General features: G+C 43.4%; 1 protein-coding gene across 1 annotated transcript in view; it reads right to left on the bottom strand.

The window, feature by feature from the left end:
- Positions 1 to 22936, bottom strand: part of LOC138452820 (meprin A subunit alpha-like) — a 142639-nt gene that overhangs the window by 39029 nt on the left and 80674 nt on the right. Inside the window, exon 7 of the mRNA XM_069605161.1 lies at positions 10981 to 11454. Within this exon, the coding sequence (XP_069461262.1) occupies positions 10981 to 11454 (474 nt within the window). The remainder of the gene's footprint in view (positions 1 to 10980; positions 11455 to 22936) is intronic.

Genomic DNA, 22936 nt, shown 5'->3' with positions numbered 1-22936 from the left:
TCTGAGATCGCCTCTACTCCTAGACACACCGCCCCTGCCCCTTTTGGCACAGCGAAGCAGCCACTCCTACGCTTCACAATAAACCCGGTAGCAATGTCTCCGCTCTGTTCTCCCGTAGTCGCTGGAGGGTTGGTCGTCAGTATACCTTCGAGAAGTGAGGTGCAGGAGGCCCCAAGACTGAAAACCACCCCCTCTTTGAGGGTGCTATTTCTGGCCCCACGGCAAAACACTCTTGTTTGCTCTACTTCCAAAATAACTGCAATGACGCCTAAAGGTACCTATTCTTATGATATGATAGGTTATTTATAACACGCTTAATACCTAAAGGTTTCTAAGCACAGACCCGGGGATTTGACCTGTGGTGCTCTGTGTCATCTTGCTTCCAAGGAGAGCTTGTTGCCCCTGAGCTATCCTCCCGAGACGATGCAAAAATCACAAATACTACAAGTGCGATCTACATCGCACAATCTATCTAATGCTGCTGACATCCCTGAACCTTTACATCTGATCCTGAAATAAATCTCCGACTTGGAAATGCTAAATAATTGCCAAATGGGAGCAGATACAAATAACGACAAGGCAGCTCCTCTGAGACTGACACTGGTCGCTCCTTTGAAAAATCTCCTGATTTGATCTAGGAATCTCCTAAATCTTGAGGCTCACTCATGAGATTGTATGAGAATGTCAATGAGCAGCGTTCAACATTGGCGCAATTGAACTCAAAAATTGCATTTTTGGAGGGTTTCATTGGCGGTTCGGGAATAATTCTGAAGCATTTGAACTTCCTGCTGCGCCCAACAGGCTTACACTTCGACGACTTCTAATATCATGATACAAAGCTGATTGGTTCTCCTCTATCTGATGGGGAAAACGGAAATGCTTCTGTTCCGGTAATGACTGATCCTCCGCTTTCCCCTCCGATATCTATCAACGCTTCCTTACAGGATATTGCACACCCTATTTTAGCATCAGAGAATGCAAACTACTCAATCTTTTATAAAAGAGAAAAAAACGTATTTCCGGGAAATGTCCTGGGTCTTTATTGGACTGCCGCTCTTTGTAATAACATTTCCTCTCACGCCACAGTGCAACACTCCACTCTCATAAACACAGTCACATTAAAAAAGCAGGCGTTTGCTCAGTCCCCGTTCCAGCTGCTCGCCGTTGCTTCGATCTTCGTCAGATGCTGACGTTAACTCAAATGTACTTTCCTGACCCCTTTGCCATTCTCCTGGTGTGCGTTGTGGCTCTTGCCTGGCTTTTAAATAATGTCAATTTGCAAATTGAAAGGAGAGACTGAAAAGTTTATGGACATATGTGGGATCTTTCTCAGTGTGTATGGTTCAAGTCTCATGGTGACTCAATATGCTGGTGTGTTTGTCCAAATTCACTATTACCCTGAAATGTATTCTGATTTGCTCTTATGCTAGCCAAGACCTTGCCATGTTATGTGGGAAAGTGGTTTGTGATTATTTATAAATTCTACTACCAAATGAAACAGTTAGATATTCTTCTGTTTCTTTCTCTTCCCCTTTTCTGGTCTCTTTTCAATTTTCTTTCTTGTACCTTTTCTTCTTATTTATGTTGTGTTATGCATTGTGAGATGATTTTTTCTTCTCGTTTGGGCTCAATCTTGTGACCATGTTTCAAATTTTATGAAGTTTGTTTATTTATGATTGCATTGCGAACTTTATTGGTGAAAATAAAAAATATAAAACCATAAATAATGTCAATGGGCGGAAGAGGTCTGAATACAAGCACTCCCCCCCGGGGCCAGGAGCGCTTCCAGTCATCGGGAACCTACACACTCTGAACCTGAAGAGACCCTACCTCACCTTGCAGGAGGTGAGCATGGCGACGCTGCCTCACGCGCACACAACTCGGCGCTCTATTATACTCTTTTTTTCCTACAGCCAGTTTTACTTGGAAATCAGTGGCCCATCGGTGTACCAGGGAAAGGGGGAGGGGTCGGACACCGTTCATCCTATACAGCTACCACCCACAAGGAAACAACATGTCAGGTGCAGTCATTTGTACAGGGGCACACATGACCTGCCTGCAACGTCCCAAATTACTGGACACTTGAGAAGGGCTCAGAGGCACAATGGCACAACCCACCCAGCGATGCTGGCAGGAATTGCAGAGCCCTGATTGGAAGAAATTGCTTGGAACCGCCTATTTGCTTATGTACTTACATCACAAATGGCACAGAATGGGTATTTCATATTGCAGGAGATCATGAGAAATAACATTAAAACAAATCGCCAGGAGTAACCCAAGAGGCAAACTGTGACGTCTGACATATGAATTGCTACTTTTAATAGTATGTATAAAACTTAATTAATTAAGATCTGACAATATGAGGACAGGGACGTCATTTCAGCAAAATGCCAGGGGTAGCTGAAGGGACATCACACGACCCTTGACCTCTGATGACATCACAGGAAGTGATGTCATTTGACCCCACCCCAAAGTGGCATCACGGGAAGCGATGGAACATGACCTTTCACCCCTTGACAAAACAAAAAGTGGCATCACATAGCATTGTTTCTAAGTACACTACGAAAAATATGGTTACAATATCACTGTAACGTGATATACATTTATACAAGAATGGATCACCATATGTATCATTAATTTCCACCCGTATATGCCCATATCACTAAATTACTGTGAATGCAAGCAGATGTCCGCGATAATGATGTATGTTATTAAATAGCACTTATGCTTAAGCGCTTCATATAGAACAAATATACATACATTATTACCCATCCTGTGTTGGTACTCATTTATCAACCTCTGCAGGATGAAAGGCTGAGTTGACATTGCCGGGAGTCGCACCTAAACCATGCAGATCACACACACAGTCCAGCAGCGAACACTCAACCCACTGAGCTACCTGAACAGCTATAGCTATCAGAAAACCAGCCACTCCAGAAAGAAAAAGCCACAGCCCAGGAACCTCAATTGAATTTGTTTTTAAAAGAATAAAAAAAAGTTTGTAGTTTTTTTTGCAGTACCAAGGGAAACCACAGGGGTAGCAAGGGAGACCCCAGGGGTCGAGCCTGCGACCCCTGGTGACCCTAAAGTACGTCCCTGTAAAATGGGTGATTTGTGTGAGCTAATCGAATGCAAAGATTTCCAATTTTGGCAGATAAGGCATAGTGAGAAAAAATGATTTGCTCAGGATCACAAACTTTGTTTAAGAGGGGAAGCTGGGATTTGAGACCAGTCTGCAACTCAGACACTTCAAAACATCTTCCGAGTAGTATCAGGGATAAATGTTGTTTGCAACAGGTATTTTTGCAATTTTGCTTTGAAACACCATCTGACTGGAATGCAGTGAAAACAAAATGTGACTGTGCTTTTCTAACCCAAGTGAACTGGTGTTTTGCAGCACTTTCATAATTGCTTTTATTTTTATGATGTATATATTTGGCCATATTGTCTAAAGTATCCATATACTTTTATTTCAGAAGCTACATTGATTATATTGTCTTCAAAAGATATTAAACTCCAATCAATGTTTTTATTATTTTTAGATTAGCTGTGAGCCTTTCGTATGAGTTATTATGCTCCTGGAAGGAAGGTGAGGCGGGTGGGGAATAAACCACAGCAAACTTCAAATCTGATGGAATAGTGCAGCGTTTATGTACCTTATTTGTTTTTAGGTGCCTCACATAAACAAGATAATTCAAATGCCCCATTCCATTTAGGACATGGGTTTCCAGTGTTTTAGCTTTCGCTGTTAAGCAGTACTTTAGCGCCATGTAGAATCTATTTGCATACGTGTACAGATAAATGGCAGGTGGGATGTGAGGAGACCACTGAGCATGTGTGTGGTATTTGTTGTTGCTTTTACCACCCATTACATGTGCACAGTTATGCTAACCCCTATGAACATTGAAACCCACTACCTCCCTCTCCCTGGCCAAAACATCACCCAGATCAATTTGAGCTAGCTTTATTATGGCAATAACCGCCGAGCCGGTGGGCCATTACTGCCTAAGGTAATGCCTAAGGTAATGCCCCCGGGGCCCAAAGTTACAGGCCCGAGGGAGAGGGTGAGGCCGTTATTGCCATAAGTATTCCGGGGTTTGTAGCCCGGGATACTAATGTCGTGTTGAAACCTTTTCAAGCAGCATTTCTTTTGCCGTTTGAAAAGATTGTCGCAGCAGTACACGTTAGTTCTAGGAACACTAGAACGCACGTACTGCTTTATTACTACGGAGCAACAGGGTGCCATTTTGGGTCAAGTTGCTCCGTAGTAATGAATGGGAGGAATGTTTTTTGTACCCGGCGTGTGATGCACGTAAGTGCGTCCATGGGATTACACTGTGGTATGGCGCGGAAACGAGCCAATCCACATGAAGTGTATCCCGTGGGTTCGCGGCACTGGGTACTTATGTACAGTAACATCAGACTTTGTGCTCTTATGGGGATGCCATGATTATTTCTAAGCCATTTGTAGTTTGGGATATTAGGCGGCGCTAAAAGCGCTACTTTTAAGCTGAAACTATTGTCATTAAAATAAGATCTTTAACATAAGATCTTCAAATATGGGCTTTGGATGAGGGTCTGTAATGACATTTGAGGAGGGATACACACTGTATTTGGTGTTGTTTGATTATAAATCCCATGGCCATACTAATCCCTATGGACATTCCCACCCACTTCTTGCCACTCGTCTCCCAAAACGCCTCCTTGTGGGAACTCTTCGAGCACACTTTAATCAACCTTTACCATCAAGTGCCTGCCAGTGTGCTTTCAAAGCATTTTGAGTTAATTACTTAATTGGAGTTGGAAACCCGCTACTGGTGTAATAAAAATGTGTTTACACGTCTGCCTTCAGCCGCTCGATATATAAGCACTCTGTGTGCCCTTCACTGAAGTCCCATTAAAAACAAGCATTGGCAAATCCAACAGTTTTGTCAAAGGCCCAAACTGTTGGCATTGTCAATGCTTGTTTTAATGCTGGAGTTAAAAAGGTGCAGTCGCCAATATATCAAATTAATGTTGAAACCCTGTCAGAAGTTCACAAAGAGAGCTAGTATCGTAAAAACGTACTTATTTTGTGTAATGTACTTTTAACTTTAATTTCAGATATATTTGAAAATGAAATGTCAGTGGGAGGAATTCACAGGCACTTGAGCATAAACTGAGACTCCTATTGATGCAGGGCTCAACTAGAGACTCACTAGACTCCCTGAGGATACCTATGCCCTCATTATAAGTGAACCGGTCCGGAAATTAAGGTGCCGGTAACAACATTACCAGCACCTTTTCCGGACCGGCTCACTTTGAGTCTGCCAGTAGGATCTGTGAACCACCAGCAGGCCTGACCTGCCATTAGTTCTCGCCCCTACAGGCAGATTTTTCCCTGAAGCACCGGCACCGTTACAAAAGGTGCCGGTGCTTCAGGATTCCCATTCCCGTGGAGTCCTATTGGACTCCACGGGAATGGGAACTGCCGTTCCTCCGCCACCTGCGATATCCTGGTAGCCCTGGGATATCATGTGGCGGAAACGGTAAGGCGAGTAGCAACGGCAGGTTCGTAATGAGGGCCCAAGACTCGTAGTTTTGATAACCTTGTAAAGCTAATTTGTGCAGCAGCAAATCTTAATGGGATTTGCTGAGTCAGATAAAAACAATTTACAATTTTGGTGGGAATTCGGAGGGTGAATCCACTGAATAATCACTAAAATCGGTTACCATTACCGCCACTCGGTCCTGTTCATTTATCGCAGGATTGCGAGTGGTGGCAAAGTGGTGTAGATCCTCATTTTCTGAGTCCTTAGGATTCCATGGGGATTTTGGCAGAATGACAAGAAGTGGTAATTTAGCCATGATACTTCTGCCGATTTTTGGAGTTAAAGTGGAGGATTCACTTCCAGCTTTTTGGACATTTTGCTCGAGCATTTGCAAAAGTTGGCTACATTGGGCATTGATGAATTGAACAATTTATTGCATGTGTTTGTGTCACCTGCTAAGGTATTAGGTAGGTCCTCAGCTCTCCATCTGTTGCTAGAGTACACAGACTTTGCAGAGAAGTGCCAAAGCTTTTTGCACCCTTTTCCAGTGTGCCCACGTCTAGTGAGCACTTAGATATGTTGTGTTAGTGGCCTCTCAATGTCTTGCAGCAGCAGTATAGTGTAGTCAACGTGTACGTATTCCTCTTTGCTTGCAAGTCATCAGTGGGAGGCTTCCTTGGGGGGGGTGAATTTGTGAGCAGACCAGGTATATTTCTATTAATGTTTTCAGTTCTTCAAGAGATGATTCTATACATTATAGGTATAGGATCTTTCCTTTTAAACACCAGCAACAGGCCCATTACGCTCCTTGTTAGATTAAAAAGTTCAACATGACAGCCTCTGGGGCCTGTCCAAAGGGTAAGATGGGTGACACTGATTGTGTCCATCTATGTCCATCTGGAATGGGCATGCCCTTCTGTGCATGTATTTTGGTTTGATGCTGCAACTGGATTACATTCTCAAACCACTGAAATTGGGGGGGGGGGGCGGGGGGGCTCCGTTCCAAAGCCAGTTCAGAAATGGTTGGCCATTACTCTTCTCCTGGGTAACACGCACATTACCTTAACACGTAGACAGCCTAATGCACTGTTGTACTGTTTGGTGGTCTTGGCTTCTTGCGTGTTAGTATGTATGGACAACCTGATATCTGTCTATTTGGCAATACATGCTCTTTCACAGCCTTCTTTACATGTCCTGTCCTTGTTTGCCGCTATGAACTGATGGATTTTTGATAGCTTTGGATTTGCTCTGTATATATTACCAGTCGATTGAAGTTTTGTCATGTGCTTTCATCTCTCCTGAGTCCTGTGTTGTAGTGTTTGTGGTAATTGCTGAAAATGGCAATAAAGAGAATAATAATAAAAAGGAAGAATCTTATTTAAGCTTTTAATGTCACCTTGGCATGAGTTATCAGAATATGTTACCCATAAACATTGTATTCTATTGTTAATTTAAACCTGGAAACATACCACTGTATATCACAAGTGAAATGTGTGTGCTTTATACATGTTTTGAATAAAATGAAATAATGCGTAGACCCATAGATTTTAATGAGTATGAAGCAAAAGAGTAAGGCTATCTTTGCTAGCAACTGGTGGACACCAGTTGCTAAGAAGGGTCCACTTATATGCAATTGCGTGGGTATAAAAAGGGCAGTGTTAAGATGTGATGGCCAAGGTATCAAGAGAAGTTTTGAGATGGAAAGATTAATGGGGTGGGCTTTTAAGGGGGTCAGGTTTTTGAGTGACTTAGTTGGGTTAGTAATGCATTGCACCTGCTAAGGCACCCCCATTGACAAGAGAGCTGTTTCAGTGGGCCTAAGCCCACTTTCATCAGCAAGAGTGTGAGGAACACATGCAACAACCCAACCAATCATGACCTTTCCCGCTGCTCTTATTCCTATGCAGGGATACCTGGCCTTACCTTGGATTCCTGGCTTCCAACAATATCTTGACCTCGGTCTTTTGGTGACATGGTAGACCATAACCTCTCCCTGCCTCTCTGAAATGAAGTTACCAGTCCCACTGCCTCAGGACAACAGTACAGCACCAATCTCACTGTTGTTCGATGTGGTTCACTTTATATTGTATTTCTGTTTTTCATTGTTACTATCCTCTAGCACTAGCAGCAGAGCTTCTTCCAGGGTGAATGGGTGCTCTATACAGTAAAGGCCTGATTTAGCAATTGATTTTAATAGTGGGCTTTTGAGGACAGCGAACGTGGCAACTGACCAGATTAATGTGGTTTGAACAGATAGACCTGTTACATTAAAGGAACACATGTATGTCCTAAGTTGATCATCTGTGGTCAATTGTGCAATACCAACCAATAGGAGAAAAGCAGGTTGTATAGTCCAAGTCTAGGCATTTCTGGAGGGCTTAGTTGTGGAGCTTTTTGCCTTGGAATTCTTGGGAAGTTGGGTTCTTGGTCCTTAATTCAAAGTGTTTCATGAATAGCCCACCAACCTTTTTTGCCACACCCACTGTATTTGCCTAATTTAGAGCATAGTTCTTCTGCCAGAAGATTCCTCTTTTGCCCCACCTCTTCCTTCTCTCCATCCCATCTGCACCTAGCGTCAGAAACCTCTACATCACTTAGATGTGGGTGTTGGAAACTTGGGCTAGCAATAAACACCTTCTTGCCCCTTCCTAGACCTTGGTAATCCTCATGTGGGAGACTCCCAGAAGGGCTCCTGTGCTCATGAAGGAAAAGGGCAGACATGTCAGTAGCATTCCCAAGCCGGAAGCATGCCTTCCCTAGCACTGCCGGTGCCTAAAATAGCTGCCCACAAAATCCACCTGGCAGAAGCACTTTCAGTGGGGAGCTTCTCCCCCCTCCCCACACCTACACATTGGTGCTCTTTCCACTAGGCACTCTAAAAAGACATGGCATATTGTGAGTGATGGATAGTAGTAACCTTTTTGATAAAGGTTACAAACGGCATGTTTAGCATTGTCTGGAAATGTGGCAGCTAGCTGGGAGGAAGGAAACTGTAAGCTTTGGTGACCAATAGGTCCAAACCAGTAAGAGGTGGACCACTAATAGCAGCATTGGCAAGAGCTGGTAGATACTGGCTAGGAAGGAAGATGTATTGCTTACATCCAGTAGGTTATAGAAAGGGGACTAGTAAGACGTGATTGCAAAGGTGTTAGAAGAAGATGTAAAATCAGACCCTTGATCAGGCAGTCGAGCAGGTGAGAGAAGACTGGGATTAGTGTAGTTATTGTCAAGTACAATTGCTATGGCAATCTGCGAGGTGGAAAGCCAGGTAAGCGTCGTCTGGAAGTTTCAATCTGTGACATTTAAGCATTTAAGCAACCTGTTTCCCTCTAATACTTACACCCCGGTGAAATTAAATATATATTTACTTCAGCTTCTTTTGAAGTTTTCATTAAAAAATTCCTTATTAACTACCTGTTGCATTGCCATTTGGCCACAGAAGCTAGGACTGCTTTGAAAGTTTGGTTTTGAATATAAATGTTTTTGACATTGAAATCTTAGACAGTGCATTGCCCCTTTGGGAGTGCAAGAAGGTTTCCCTGTTGGCAAGAACGGGCCTTTGGTGTTTTGTAGTTTTCATTGTTGGTCTCTGATGGCCTAGAGACCTTCTCCTTCCTGCACCTGAAATATCAATTAAACTTTGGACAAATAAGGACTAATACTTGTGATAGATTCATGCAAGAAACTTAGGAACACTCTATAATCTAGTTAGTGCCCCTGTCCCCCACCCCTCTCTTGCAGTATTCCCTCTATATTATTACCATGACTAAGCAAACCCCATAAAATGTCATGTTATGTTATTGGGATTTATACCACACACCGCTGCAATTTGCATGGCCTTCAGGCAAGAGAGGGGGCGAGGGGGCTTAGTAGGGAAAGGGTAAAATGCAAGATAGTGTTGCTGTTATGTAGATGTATGCTGACTGGAAGTACCCATAGCTATGCATGTGAATCTGTTTCTAAGTCTTCTATGTTGAGAGCTTTGGTGTCATGAAGTGTGCCTCATGTAACAACGGTGAGAGGATGCATTAGCACGGGTGGGACTGTGAAGTGTACATTGATTGTAGAGGTGCCGTGTTCTGTTGTTGATATCCTCTGGGAGGGTTATTCAAACACTGTATGCAAGTGGCTTCATTGGTATGGCTATAATATGTTTGAGAATAGAAGTTGACATCACGTCGCCCCTCGTGCCACCTGACACGCTAGGCGCTGCACGCCGCTCTCCTTCCTGCCACCCGGTACAGCTGTACCCCTCCTCTGTCCTCATCCATATCCTCCCCCAATGTATATCTGTTCTGTTGTTACCACTGAAAAACACTCCGTTATGCATCTGTATAGGTGTATACCTCTGAAAAACACTCCGTTATGCATCTGTATAGGTGTATACCTCTGAAAAACACTCTGTTATGCATCTGTATTGGTGTATCCCTCTGAAAAGCACTCAGTTCTGCATCTGTATTGGTGTATACCTCTGAAAAACACTCCATTATGCATCTGTATTGGTGTATACCGTATACCTCTGAAAAACACTCCGTTATGCATCTGTATTGGTGTATACCTCTGAAAAACACTCCGTTATGCATCTGTATTGGTGTATCCCTCTGAAAAACACTCCGTTATGCATCTGTATTGGTGTATACCTCTGAAAAACACTCTGTTATGCATCTGTATTTGGTGTATACCTCTGAAAAACACTCCGTTAAAATAATAGTGAAATGGTGGAATTGATCGAAACCTATGGGTCATCAAAATGAAATGACTGACCTCAAACCCTCAACAAGATTAACCTTCTTATTTCTTTTATGGGATTGTGTGGATTAACCCACCCCACCCTTGTCTTGCTTATCAGGGCGGGTCCCCCTTGGAACCTCTTGCCCTGCTGCTCCACCGCTCCTTTGGACCCTAGGGGCGCAATTCGTAGTGGGCAGAATCAGAGTGGGACACATGGTGAGCAGGATACCTTAACTTAGAAAGTAGAATGGCGAGCAAGTTAGTGAGGGGTGCAAACAATAGAACAGCGCATAGCAAGCATAACATGGCACAACAAGGCATGAGAAGGCAAAAAGATACCCGAGAGGCTTAAAAGGCATAACACAACTGTTAAGATAAAAGCTATGGCCCCAGAATCCTTCCACTGTTAATAGAGCTCACAGCTTTTTTTATAATCTAAAAATAAAGATGAGGTACAGACTACAGTTTTACACAAGGTAGCAAATGGAAAAGCTTGCTACTCCTATTTAAATAGAATGAGTTGCCAGCTGGACTTCCATTGCATGTAAGGGAGGATTGTCTTGGGAGGATAGGTCAGGGCCAACATGCTCGCCTTGGAAGCAAGACGTCATTGAGCTCCACAGGTTGGATCCCCAGATCTGCGCTTAGAACCTTATGGGTATTAAGTGCGTTATAAATAACCTATCATATCAAGTTTCAAATCAATGATTTCACATACCGGCTACCAGATCATTTGGTTTTGTAGTAAAGCTTTTGCTTAGTGACATCCGATCAACTGCGTTGGGGTCTTGATCGAGAGCTATCAAAACAATTTGCCTGTTTCCTGCGGGCCATTCCAGAACGCCATCATTTTCGCTGCTGCAGAGGTGGAAAGTGACCGCCACGTAGTTATTGTAGCGGGAGGTGAGTGTTCCATGTGGGTAAAGCTTGAGTCCATAACTGTACCCTTCCGAGCTATGGTAGACGGGACTGAGGAGGGAGTCGCCTTTCACTGTGGTTTGCATGAGTTTGCTGAAGTTGCTAATATGCCAGACGTTACTGGGACAGTTTGTCTCTGTCAAGGTGACATCATCAATGAATATTCCACCCATAGACTTGGCTGGATCTCCTTTGGTGCCTTGAAACACGTAGCGGAACCTTGCCTGAATGTCGAATGCAACGTGTGCCAATTTCCACGCGTTCTCCCCATCACCTAAAATAAAGACACAATCTTTATTCACATAGGCAACGGTTTTAGAACAGTCAAATATTGTATTGTGACTAAAAATAAACAGGCACATTGGGGCATCACTGCCAGTTTCATGGACAGGTGTTTACTGTGGGACGGAGAATTTAAATCCTGAGGAAAATTATGAGTTTTATATAAAACACAAACAAGGTAGCAGACGCCCCTCTCTAGAAAGAAACTATTCTGTGTTTCCCCCTCAACCCCCCTTTGAGAGTCCACAGCCATTGTTTTTTGCTCACTGTACTTTTCACAAAGGAGGAATATACATTTGCATATCAGTCCTTGTCCCGCCCACAAAGGCAGTACAGCACCAAAATGCCAGGCAAACCTTCTTTGAGAAGGTGTACCAACAGCAACCCCAGACACATGTTTCAGCCTAGTTGGGCATCATCAGTGAGGTGGAACTGTGCCTCTCTGAGCACACTGACAAGGGGTTCACAGCTGGGTTCCCCCAGGTAACCTAGGGTGACCACCCCAAGTTCCTTGCAAAAATACAAAAAAGTTTCAGGTGCCCCTCTCTAGAAAGAACCTGGCATGACAACCTGTTCTGTGTTTTTTCCCACTTTGAGAGTCTACAGCCATTGCTTTTTGCTCACTGTACCTTTCACTCACAAAGGAGGAATATTCATTTGCATATCAGCCTTTGTCCCGCCCACAAGGGCAGGCCAGCACTGAAATACCAGACAAACCTCCTTTGAACAAGAGTACCAACAGTAAAACATCTTGGGGCGAATTTTCAAAAGAAAGTCGTAGAGGGTTTATGCGTGTCTTAATGCCTTCATTCATACTCTGGGGCAATTTTGTTGTTTATGAAAGTGGAGGGCGGGGCAGATCAGGAGTTACATATCCGGCTCCCTTTGACCCTGTGCTTCAAAAACAATTTGGTTGTACGGCAGCATGACATTTTCATGCTGCCTTAAAACCTTTGATTTCCTATGCAATTAACCTGCTTTTTACACCAGCAAAAAGCTGGAGGATTACGGAGGAAATCATTGTAAACGCTGCCTGCCATGACTACCTATCAGGCGGCGTTCACTGAATTTGCACGAGTTCAAAAGAGAGGTGTAAAGAGGCTCCCGCCATCTCTTCACATTTCTCTTTTGCACTCTTTAGTGGAAATGAGGAAAATTGCCTGGAGGGTCTTGTTTGCACGTAAGTGCAAATGTACGCGGCCCCCTCCACGCAATCTAAGCTCATTTTTTTAAATGAGCTGACTTGTATTCTAGGCTCTTAGTACTTGAGCACCACACCTCACCCCAAGGTCTTTTGCTTCCCTGCCAATAAGGCTGCGCCCATTATACCAATATAAACCTCGCTCCCATCCCCCATACCACGTGCTCCGTCTAATCACCAGAAGATCCATGTGTGGTTAGAGCAGCAGGGCTGTATACTTGCGCTATTTAAAGCACTCTGCTGCCCCATCCCAATTGTGGAAAGGTAGGTGCATTATAGATACCACCAACAAAGCAAAATAAAATTAGACATTCTCAAAAGCTTAACGTTTTGCCATCGTCATTGCGCAACCTGTAATTTGAGATTAAGATTTAACGAAAACCGTATTTTTCTATATGGAGGTGCTATGCACCATTTTCCTCGTGCACATGTTGGCTTTGTGAACCTCTCTATAACCTGCCCTTGTTCTATACTTACTATTCTTCTGTCAACAAACTGTAATTTTGAGTTTGTTGGATTGTGTGAGCATATGTCAATCACAGGAAGATCGCTAGAGAGAAATGGCGCGCGTCACAGCATGGAGAAAGGAATTTTGCATGGCGAATCTGCCCATAAGGGTTTCTGTGTTGCCTTAAGCCAGATCCACAAAGATGTGCACTGGGGCAAATCCAGATGTGTCCGGAGCATAAGAGATGTGCTCCTGCTACATCATACCCGATTCACAAAGCCTAAAACTAGAGCAAAGCTGCCTGGAACATTTCTGAGATGCCTTTGAACACATCTTTGTGAATCGTGTTTCCACTTAAGCACAGCAAGGACAGCACGCTCCGCTCCGCTGCAGATTTGCGATAGTTTTAGAGCTTGTGAATGAGGTATAAGTTAGCAGCAGCAAATCTAAGATGCTCCTGGTCCTCCCCTAATTTGCTCCCGTGAACAGCTTTGTGAATCTGACCTACTATTTTCTACCCCCAAAATTACAAACTTAAAATACCACATTTTGGAATATAATAGACAGGGTTATAACAATATAGAAGGGTTAAATATATGATGACACATAGACACATGGTATTTTACCATGGCACTAGCCATGATTGCCGCCAGTATTTTACCGAGTCCGCCATGGTGAATGGCGGAATTACCGGCCCATTCCAAGGTGTGCAGGGGCGGTAATTCCCCATTCACCATGCCACTTCCCCATTCCCATTTTTGCCCCCATAGGGCTCAACGGGAATGGGGAAGGCAGTAATTAAGGTACCGCAAATTGCGGTACCGTAATTGCCTCCAAGGTCCCTTTGCGGGTCCCGTCCTTAACGGCTGGTAAAACCAGCCGTTAAGTTAGGGACCCGCGAAGGGACCTTGTAGTAAGGCGGTAAGGGATTACCGGTACCGGTACAGTACTCCTTATGGGCTCTGACTTCAGAAATTCAGTTTTGGAATGTGAAGTCGGGCACAAAGAAATGAAGTGATTTCTTTCTGAAGTCGGAGCACAATGCACTCCGACTTCAAATAGAAAAGTTCCAGTTGCCGCGCCGAGAACTCGGGCCCTGCTGCGCATGACAGGAACCAGTAAGCTCTCCCTGCTTCCTGATTCCTCGGAGGCTGGTGCGCGGGAGCCAACTGCTGCAGCAAAGGGGGGAACTTCCTTCTGGAAGACAGTTTTGGGTCCAGCGCAGGTAAGAATATTTGTTTTTGTAAGTGTGTGTGTGTATGTGAGCACGTGTGCTTGCTTCATGTTTGATGTATGCATGTGTGTATGTATTTGTGCGTGCATGCAAGGGAGTGTTATGTATTATGTATTATGTAATGTGTAAGTGAGTGTCTGATGTGTGGGTGGCTGAGAGCACATACAAATGAGTGTGTGAATGCGTGTATGCATATGTTTGAGTTCGGCTAATTTTGGTGGGTGGGAGGTGAGGGGCTGGTTGCGCTACTACAAAAACATTTGAATGGGCATCTATCCATGATAAAGCATGCATGTTACGTGGCTCGAAAAGCATTTTAGTGGAGCCAGTCTAGCCATTGGGGCATGACATTTTTTAATGGCCATTTATAATAAAACACGCTTGATAAGTGTTATTGTTACCTGGCTAGACTGGCTTTTGTGTGCAGCCAGTCTATCCATTTCTTACTGTGACATGCCATTTTTACTGGGCATCTATTGTTAAGCAAACATGATGTGATATTACGTGGCTAGACTGGCATTTTGGTGCAGCCAGTCTAGCTATTTCTAACCGTGGCTTGGCATTTATTTTCTGGACATCTAAGATAAAGTAAGCACGATAAGTGTTATATTGCTAGACCGGCAATTCGGTGCAGCCTGTTTGACATTTTTATTTATTGCAGCCTGGCATTTTCAATGGCAAAGCCAACAGGAGAATGTCCTTACATTGGGGATATTGACATATATTGGTAGAGCCAGCCTGGACATGTTTTCTTATAGTGTCATTCCTAGCATTATGCGCAAAGCAAACAGGATTATGCTCTTATGTGGAAATACTGGCACATATTGGTGCAGCCATTATTCGATGCACATATTTTAGATGGAAAAAATATAATGCAAATACATTTAGATGCAAGGAATTCGATGCAATGACCATAAACCATTATGGCATATATAGTCACAGCCAGTGTTAATAGATGTGTCTACTGGCATATATTGTGGGTAAAGGCATCATAAAAATGTGTAGGTATATGTTCCTGTGCACTTTTAGTGAGATGCACCTATTGGATTTGTGGATTGTGGTTACCCTACAAAACCAATTGCCAACTGTCTGTCTTTTTACCCAATTTTACACCAGATATTTGTTGCATATTTCACCATTGTAACCCATTATTCAAAAACTAAATCCGATTTGTAAGGCAAGGTCGGGTGGTGGGGAGAAACGCCCTTCCAAACTCCCTTTTGTTGGTTCGGACTCCCTTGCTATGCTTGGTCGCTCTGGCATATTTGTGGAAAATGTTTATATCCGTTCAATAAAATTCACCAGCCGCCACTTGCAGAGTGGCTGGTTGGTGAATGGGTATGAATGTGTGCATGCATGGCTGGAGCCTAGACCAGGGGCATTGTAGAGTGGACGTTTTCTTACACATTTGACTACTATTTTTGGGCAAAGCCAACATGATGAATGTTATTACTTGGAAGGGATTTTCATGTGGGGAGTTTATAGCACAATGGGGCAGGCAGACTGGACATTTGTTTTCTGTGGCATGGCATTTCTTACTCACATAAGGGGCAAGGTCATTATGATGTGTTTTCTTACATGGGGAGGGTGGGAGCACTTGTGCAGTCAGCAAGTTAAGGTTTTCTTACAGTGGCGTTGCAAGTTTTACTGGTGTTAAGGACAAAGTCAACATGATGAGTGTTCTTACATGGTGGGTGGAGTTATTTGTGCAGCCAAGCAAGGAAATTGTTCCATACTGCAGAAAAGCACGTTTTACTGGCATTAAGGGAAAAGTCAGCACAAAGAATATTCTTGCATGGTGGCGCGGAGATTGGGCAAGCATTTGTGCAGCAGTAATAACTTATTTTCCTTCTTTACCAGGAGATGTTTTAGCATGAACATGTTTTCTTATGGTATTATTACTGTGTGTAATTTTACTGGTCACTCACATAATTGGCTAGTACATTTGGGTATCAGGACTCAGGAGCCAGGCCCTGCCCTTGTTTCTATAGAAGGTGAAAGATATAAAGTTTGATCAAAACATATACTTGCAACTTACACCTAGTCTAGTGTGCCTCATACACTTGCAGCAGCATGATTATCATGTGCATTGCACATACATGATAGTCCAGGCAAGCACAGAGTGTGGCGCGGCACATTCTTTTAATGCCGATCTTTGCAGGGGAGTCCCCTCAGCATGGCTCGCTGGAGGCCCCTACATTTGGAGTGCGCGCATCGGGGAGTGCACAGGCAAGTGCTGTCAGCTGTACCTGATGGAACCTCTGCTGCCGCATTCTCCTTCAACATGTTGCCACGACGCACTATTAACCTTCCATCAAACTCTTCTTCAACTTCACCCACTGTGGATTTACTTCTGGACTGAGCCACCCCCCCTTGACTTGTGACTCGCTACAAAGGCAGGAATGCGTGCGCACCGCATGCACACATCGGGGAGTGCACATGCGCGTGCTGTCAGCTGTATCGGCTGAAACCCCTGTTTACCCCATTCTCCCTGAACGTGTTGCTACGATGCACTATCAACCTTCAAACAACCCCTTCTTCAACTTCACCCCCTGTGGATTTACTTCCTGGTATACGGACATTGTATACCAACCCATTGGACTCATCCATTTGTAAATATTACAATTCATTTGACTTCTTTCTTTCTCCCATATTGAGCCACGCCCCCTTGATTCATGACTTGCTACAAAGGCAAGAACGCCCATGCATGGCGCACATCGGGGAGTGCACAGATGAGTGCTGTCCGCTGCTCTGCTGTGATGTGTGCCTCCTCCTCTCCCTCATTCTGTCATTGATATAACTATAACACCTTCAACCTCACTAACTGCTCTCAACGTGACTGCCATGCCTGAACAATCTTTGATGCTTCTTAGTAAACAGCCAAGACTGCGACTATGCTTTCTACCATCCCTCACGACAGTCTCCCTCTGCGGGTGCATAACCACAAGCACACCAGATTGGGGGTGGGGGGAAGACATAAGGCAATTCTGTCTTCCGAGTAAAGACAATTCTGATAAACAGCCAATAGTAAAAATTGAAACGATGAACTTCCACCAAGCCTTCTCTGGTCGACTCCACGGATCCACCAAACCGGCCCTATTGACAAACAGCATAAATGTCGAAGTTTCAGACATAACTTTTGCAAGCGTGCCTGACTCCCTCTATAGTGGATCAGGGTCATGATTCCTTTTTCACCCCCAACTCAATCATAGATACCGTACCACAACCTCGAGTGGTTGCTTCAATTCATACTAAGGATTCTAGTCAAATTCCTCCTCTATATTCCCAAATAGTAAAAGGAACTTTAGTAGAAAAAACGACTTGTGGTTCTATCCTCTGAATAACTTTTTTTTTTTTTTTTTTTTTTTTAATGTAACATCAGTTTGTACAAAAGAAAGACAACTTTAAATTACAGGTTACAAATCTCCTGGTATCTAGAACAACCTCAATCAAAGAACCAAAAGGATCCTCATCCCTCAGACCAGGCCCTCCAAATTGGATAAGTCCAAGGCGTCCAAAAAGTTTATGATTGCACAAATTAACTGAGTGTTGATGCCACCAATCAAATGACACCATCACGCATCCATGTTTCCAGATAAGGGAGCAAAGTGGGATAAATGCTGGTTGCGCTGAACAGCAATCGCCTCACAGGCAGTGATTAAGTGCCGTAATGATTCTGTCGCTTGGTTACAGAACCGACATCGAGCGTCCTGTTCAGATATCTCATGCCTCAGTACAAGGATCTCCTTGGTTTTATAGAGATTGAGGCATAATCGTAGGAACATGTTCCTGTGATAGCTTGATGGAAATCTATCTAGGTACTTTGGCAAAATGTCCAATCTATTCAAGGCGCTTCCAAGGTCTAAGGAAGAAGCCAATTTGTTTCTAGCCTCCTCATTTTGTATCCAATTTTGTTGGCGCAATTTCTTTTTTGCCACTTGCGGTCGCAAGATTACGGTCTCGAGAGAAACATCAACATTATGTAATATGCAAACCAGCTTGGCTTTCCACTTATTTACCAAATCAGCAGACGGATGCTCTGAAACTGTATGCAAAATTTCATATGGTGTTGAAGTATGTTCGAGCATCATTTTTCTCAGAGTGGTGTTGGATTTCCACAGCACAGTACCGTAGAGTGAATCAATGCATAACTCGTAACGTATCACTGTCATTGCAGAATATTTTGGCAGCCTTAGAACTTTTCGCCAGAAATTTCCCTCCAGTTTGTTCCACAAAACCTGAGGGATATTCCAGCCAGATTCACTCCCAGATGTTATTTGCAGGCGTCATTTTTTGCAGGTAGAATGTTAGAATTGGCTTAAAAGAGAATTTGCCATATGCTGCGTGCAGTTTGGCACCTTGCAATGCAAACATTTGCATACGGGCCACCAAGTCTTGTGTCCAGTCCCACTCCCAAATGGAATTATTAAATTGCACTCCTATATATCTGATGCTATTCGATGTCTCTAGTCGTTTATCCATTATTTGCCAGCAAAATTTACGAGAACGTGCTTGAGAACCACGTCCAATCACCATTAACTTCGACTTTTTGGAGTTGATTTGTAAGTCGTTTTTCAGGCAATAGTTTTGAAACGCATTCAGCAGTCTCTTAAGCCCAACTGGAGTAGAGTCAATGAGAACGATGTCGTCAGCGTAGATGACCCAACTTATTTGTTGCCCATTTACTAACGGCGGAAAAATCTTTTGATCTTTAAATGCCAGAGATAAGTCTAAAATGAAAAGTTTGAAAAGTAGGGCAGCAAGCGGGCAACCTTGCTTCACACCCCTTTTTGTGGCTATTTCATCTGACAAATCACCCTGCTGATTTAACCTTACTCTAAAGGACGTATTTGAGTGGAGGGCAATCAAGGGCTCCAGCAAGTCACTTGGGCAATTCCAGTCATTTAGTTTTTTCCATAGGAGATTACGATTTATGCTGTCAAATGCCTGGCTCAGGTCTATGAATGCAAGGTACAGCATATTCTTTCTCTTCAGGGCATCGAGTTTTAAACAGTTTAAGAGGACCAGATTTAATTCAACTCCAACTCCTTTGGTAAATCCTGTTTGCCTGGGATCACTCACGGCAATCTCAGTTGCCCAATTAGACAGCCACTTTTGCAAATAGCCACCAAAGACCTTACCGATTGTGTCCAAAAGGGCAATCGGGCGATAGTTGTTAGGATCGTCTCGATTGCCCCTTTTGAATATTGGAACCACCACTGCCCTTAACCATGAAGCCGGCAGGATTTTTTCACACGAAATTTGTTCAAACAGACATCTCATCATATTGGCCCATAGAGACTTATGGGATTTTAGCATCACATTTGAGATACCATCGGGGCCTGCAGCCCTAGAAGCCTTTAACTTCGTGATTGCCAATTCGATGTCTTCTGCAGAATCTTCTACATTCCATCTTGCAGTGGTTGTTAATGTCGAGGGTACCATAATGCAGTTGAAGTCATCAAAGACAGCGGAAAAGTGAGCGACCCAGCTGGCCCCGTTCACACCATTCGCCATTGAATAGGTGTGATTCAAGCTACCAGTGTTGATTATCTCCCAAATGTGTCTGCTGTCCTTCAAAATAATCAAATTTAACATCTGTTCAGCTTGAGACTGCATTCGCAAAAAATTAAAGGATTTAATCCAGTTACGATATTTCTGGCGTCTAGATTTTATTTTGGTGGGAGCACTTCCAGGATCGACTTTTTTCAGGAGCCTTACATCATCCCGTAGCTTTTTCTTTTCCTGACTTATGGTTGCATTCAAAGGATGTTTTACTTCAGTTGCAAACCCTTTGTGGATTATATTCCTCCCTTTAAAGTAGTGTATTAACAAGGGATAATTAACCCTTGAAGTTATTGAGGGCGCTAGCAACTGAGGTGCACTCATGCGCAATCTGTTCACTCCGTTATTTATTGTTACGCTCTCAAGATACTTGAATGAGGCTGATTTTGTTGTTTTTTCCCAGCTTAACAACATTGCAACGTGGTCACTCTTGTCAGTCTGTTTTATTTCAAATGAAGAGACTGTTGCTAACAATTTTTGGGACACCCAAATGTAATCAAGGGTCTTTTTGCTCACGCCTCGTTTCCAAGTAAAGCCTGGAGGAATATCACCACGGGTTGTTCCGTTCAGCATTGAGCACTCTCTCAAAGCCATTTCTTTTATCCATCTGACACCTCGATCCTGCAATTTATCATTAATCATTATACCATCTTTATCGCATTTAGTTGTTGGCATATTTAACCAGGCATAGTTCAAATCACCACATATTATAATTTCCGGATCCTCATCTGCTAGAAGACACTTATCAACCTCCGACAGTACGGCTCCAATGAACTTTGAGTGCAAGATCATTGCAGTATTCCAGTAGATGTTGACAATCAATAACACTTGATTCCTGAATGGAGAAGAACGTTTAATCTGAATCTTTGTTACTTGTACGAACATGTTCAGATTTACAGAGGATATGATCGTCCAATCATTATTATTCTTGATCATTGTAACCAGGCCAGCGAAGGGACGACCGAAAAGGTTTTTTCCAGCAGGATTCAGAAGGACTGTGTACCCATCACAACCAGGGCACTCGCGCAGCCATGTTTCCTGTAAACATATAATTGACAAGTCCATTGGGAATTGCCACTTTCCATCAAACAGATGTTTAAAGCCACGAGTGTTCCAGGATAGCAGCTGGTTATTTTCTTCTCTGCTGTCCGCTCTTTGCTAATAGTCCTGTTGTTTTGCAGTTTTTGTACAGGGTGTGTGTTTAATGCTCATATGGTCCCACAGAACTTTCCTTCTTTTTTCTTTTTCGGTTTGTTCCACTGGTGATAAGTGTGGACTAACCTCATCACAAGCATCAACACTTATTACTTCGAAGCCGAAGAACAAGAGGTCGTCCGCGGCATCTAGTATGGCCGTCTTGAGAGCACGAGAGTGTAGATGTAAATTTACCCAGTCCGAAAAATCCTCAGACATGTATTCAACAACTGCTATGTCTTCCTATTTTATTGCACGCAGCTTTGCGATACACTGTAGCAGGTTCAGAATGTTCTTTCGATTTAAATTTACCTCTTTCTGTTCTGGCAAGGCATTTTTGATTTGGATTTTCCATATGCCTTTACGTGTATTGTCAGGTCAATTTTTACTGGACATGTTTACTTTGTTATCAAGTTTTTCAATGTGTGCACTTGTTAGTTTTGGATTTAATTTACTCCACAGGGGAAATGGGAGAGCTTCCGCCCTTCCTTTAATCGCGTTTACCCCTAAGCTCTCTTTGGTGGCGATCGATATGGAAGGAGCCCTTACGACTTTCGTGGTTACTTGCACGCCAGGGCTGGTCGAATTCATATTTGACTCGGTCGGCCGCTTCATGAGTTCTTTACCAGGTCTTTCGGTAATTGACTTTGGTACTGCTACAGTGCCAACACTGTCGTCGATGTCATCGTCGTCTATAGAGTATGTTGAATACTCACATAACTTCAATGATGCATCAGAACTTCAATCATTGTCGCTACTAGAAGCTTTTCTAGCTCTTTTGGCATTTGGCTGGGATGGTAACTTTTTCACCAGAGCCGATTTAGGTTTTAATTGTCCGTCCAATCCTTTCTCCGGCCGCTTAAATGGGGAAAGGGACGGCGGAGTTGATAAGTTTCGAATTAATTTTTTCTTACAAGATGTACGGGCACGTTTGGCTACTTGTTTCCGAGTTATGAGATTTGGAGCACCTTTTGTGCCACAAGACTTTTGTTGCAGGGTTTGTTTTTCATTCTCTTTCGCCAGCCCTGTAGGTGTTTTGAAAATCCCAAAGGAAAGTTTTTCCGTTAAGTTTATTTGTTCTTGTACCTCTGCAACTTTATCTGCTTGGATAACCACACCAAGCGTGGCAGACGGGGCAGCGCCTTCTCCAACAATCACTGGAGGTGCTTGCTGCAGAGTGTGGGTGTTGGCCCCAACAGGCAGCAAACAATTATTCTTTGAGCTCTCCACTGCATGCTGAGCCTGCACAAGAGGGGCTCCTTTTTTAACATTTGAGCATCCCGCCGAGGTACTGCATGCAGGGCCACCCATGGTCATCAGGTGCTCCTGGAATACCTGGCCGGCCTCAGAGGGTTGATCCTTAGACAAGTTAATTTGACAGTTAGGAGCATGAACATATTCACAAACTAGACTTGTGAAAGTGGGTGTGTTATGACGCATCCACGTTGTACACTGAATTACAGCGTCCATTAATGTGGCATTGTCACTATTTGACTGGCAGGCTAAATCACTTAGTCTGGATTGCCATTTTGAGGAGTTTTTAGCTTCAATATCCAATCTAGCATCAATTGCCTTCGAGAAACTTTCTAGACTTCTCATTTTTGGATTTATGTCTACCAGCAAGGTCATTTGATCGGTTACTGCATCATGTATAGATTCATACAACTTCATGAATGGAAGTAATGCAATTGATGTTGCGGCAAATACGTTGTTGTGTATTTGGATTCCTGCCGCAGTAGACATAGAGCTTTTAGCTGGTTGATCAGTTTTTGTCGCCTCCTGGGCAGTTTTTGCTATCTTGGAAAATGCGTTTTTCTTTCTAAGCAAGTCGT

Source organism: Ambystoma mexicanum, chromosome 4p (assembly GCF_040938575.1).
Source record: "Ambystoma mexicanum isolate Mex_15411 chromosome 4p, UKY_AmexF1_1, whole genome shotgun sequence".
Classification (NCBI taxonomy): Eukaryota; Metazoa; Chordata; class Amphibia; order Caudata; family Ambystomatidae; genus Ambystoma; species Ambystoma mexicanum.
The sequence above is the reverse complement of the archived record's forward strand: the minus strand, read 5'-3'. Positions and strand labels throughout refer to the sequence as shown.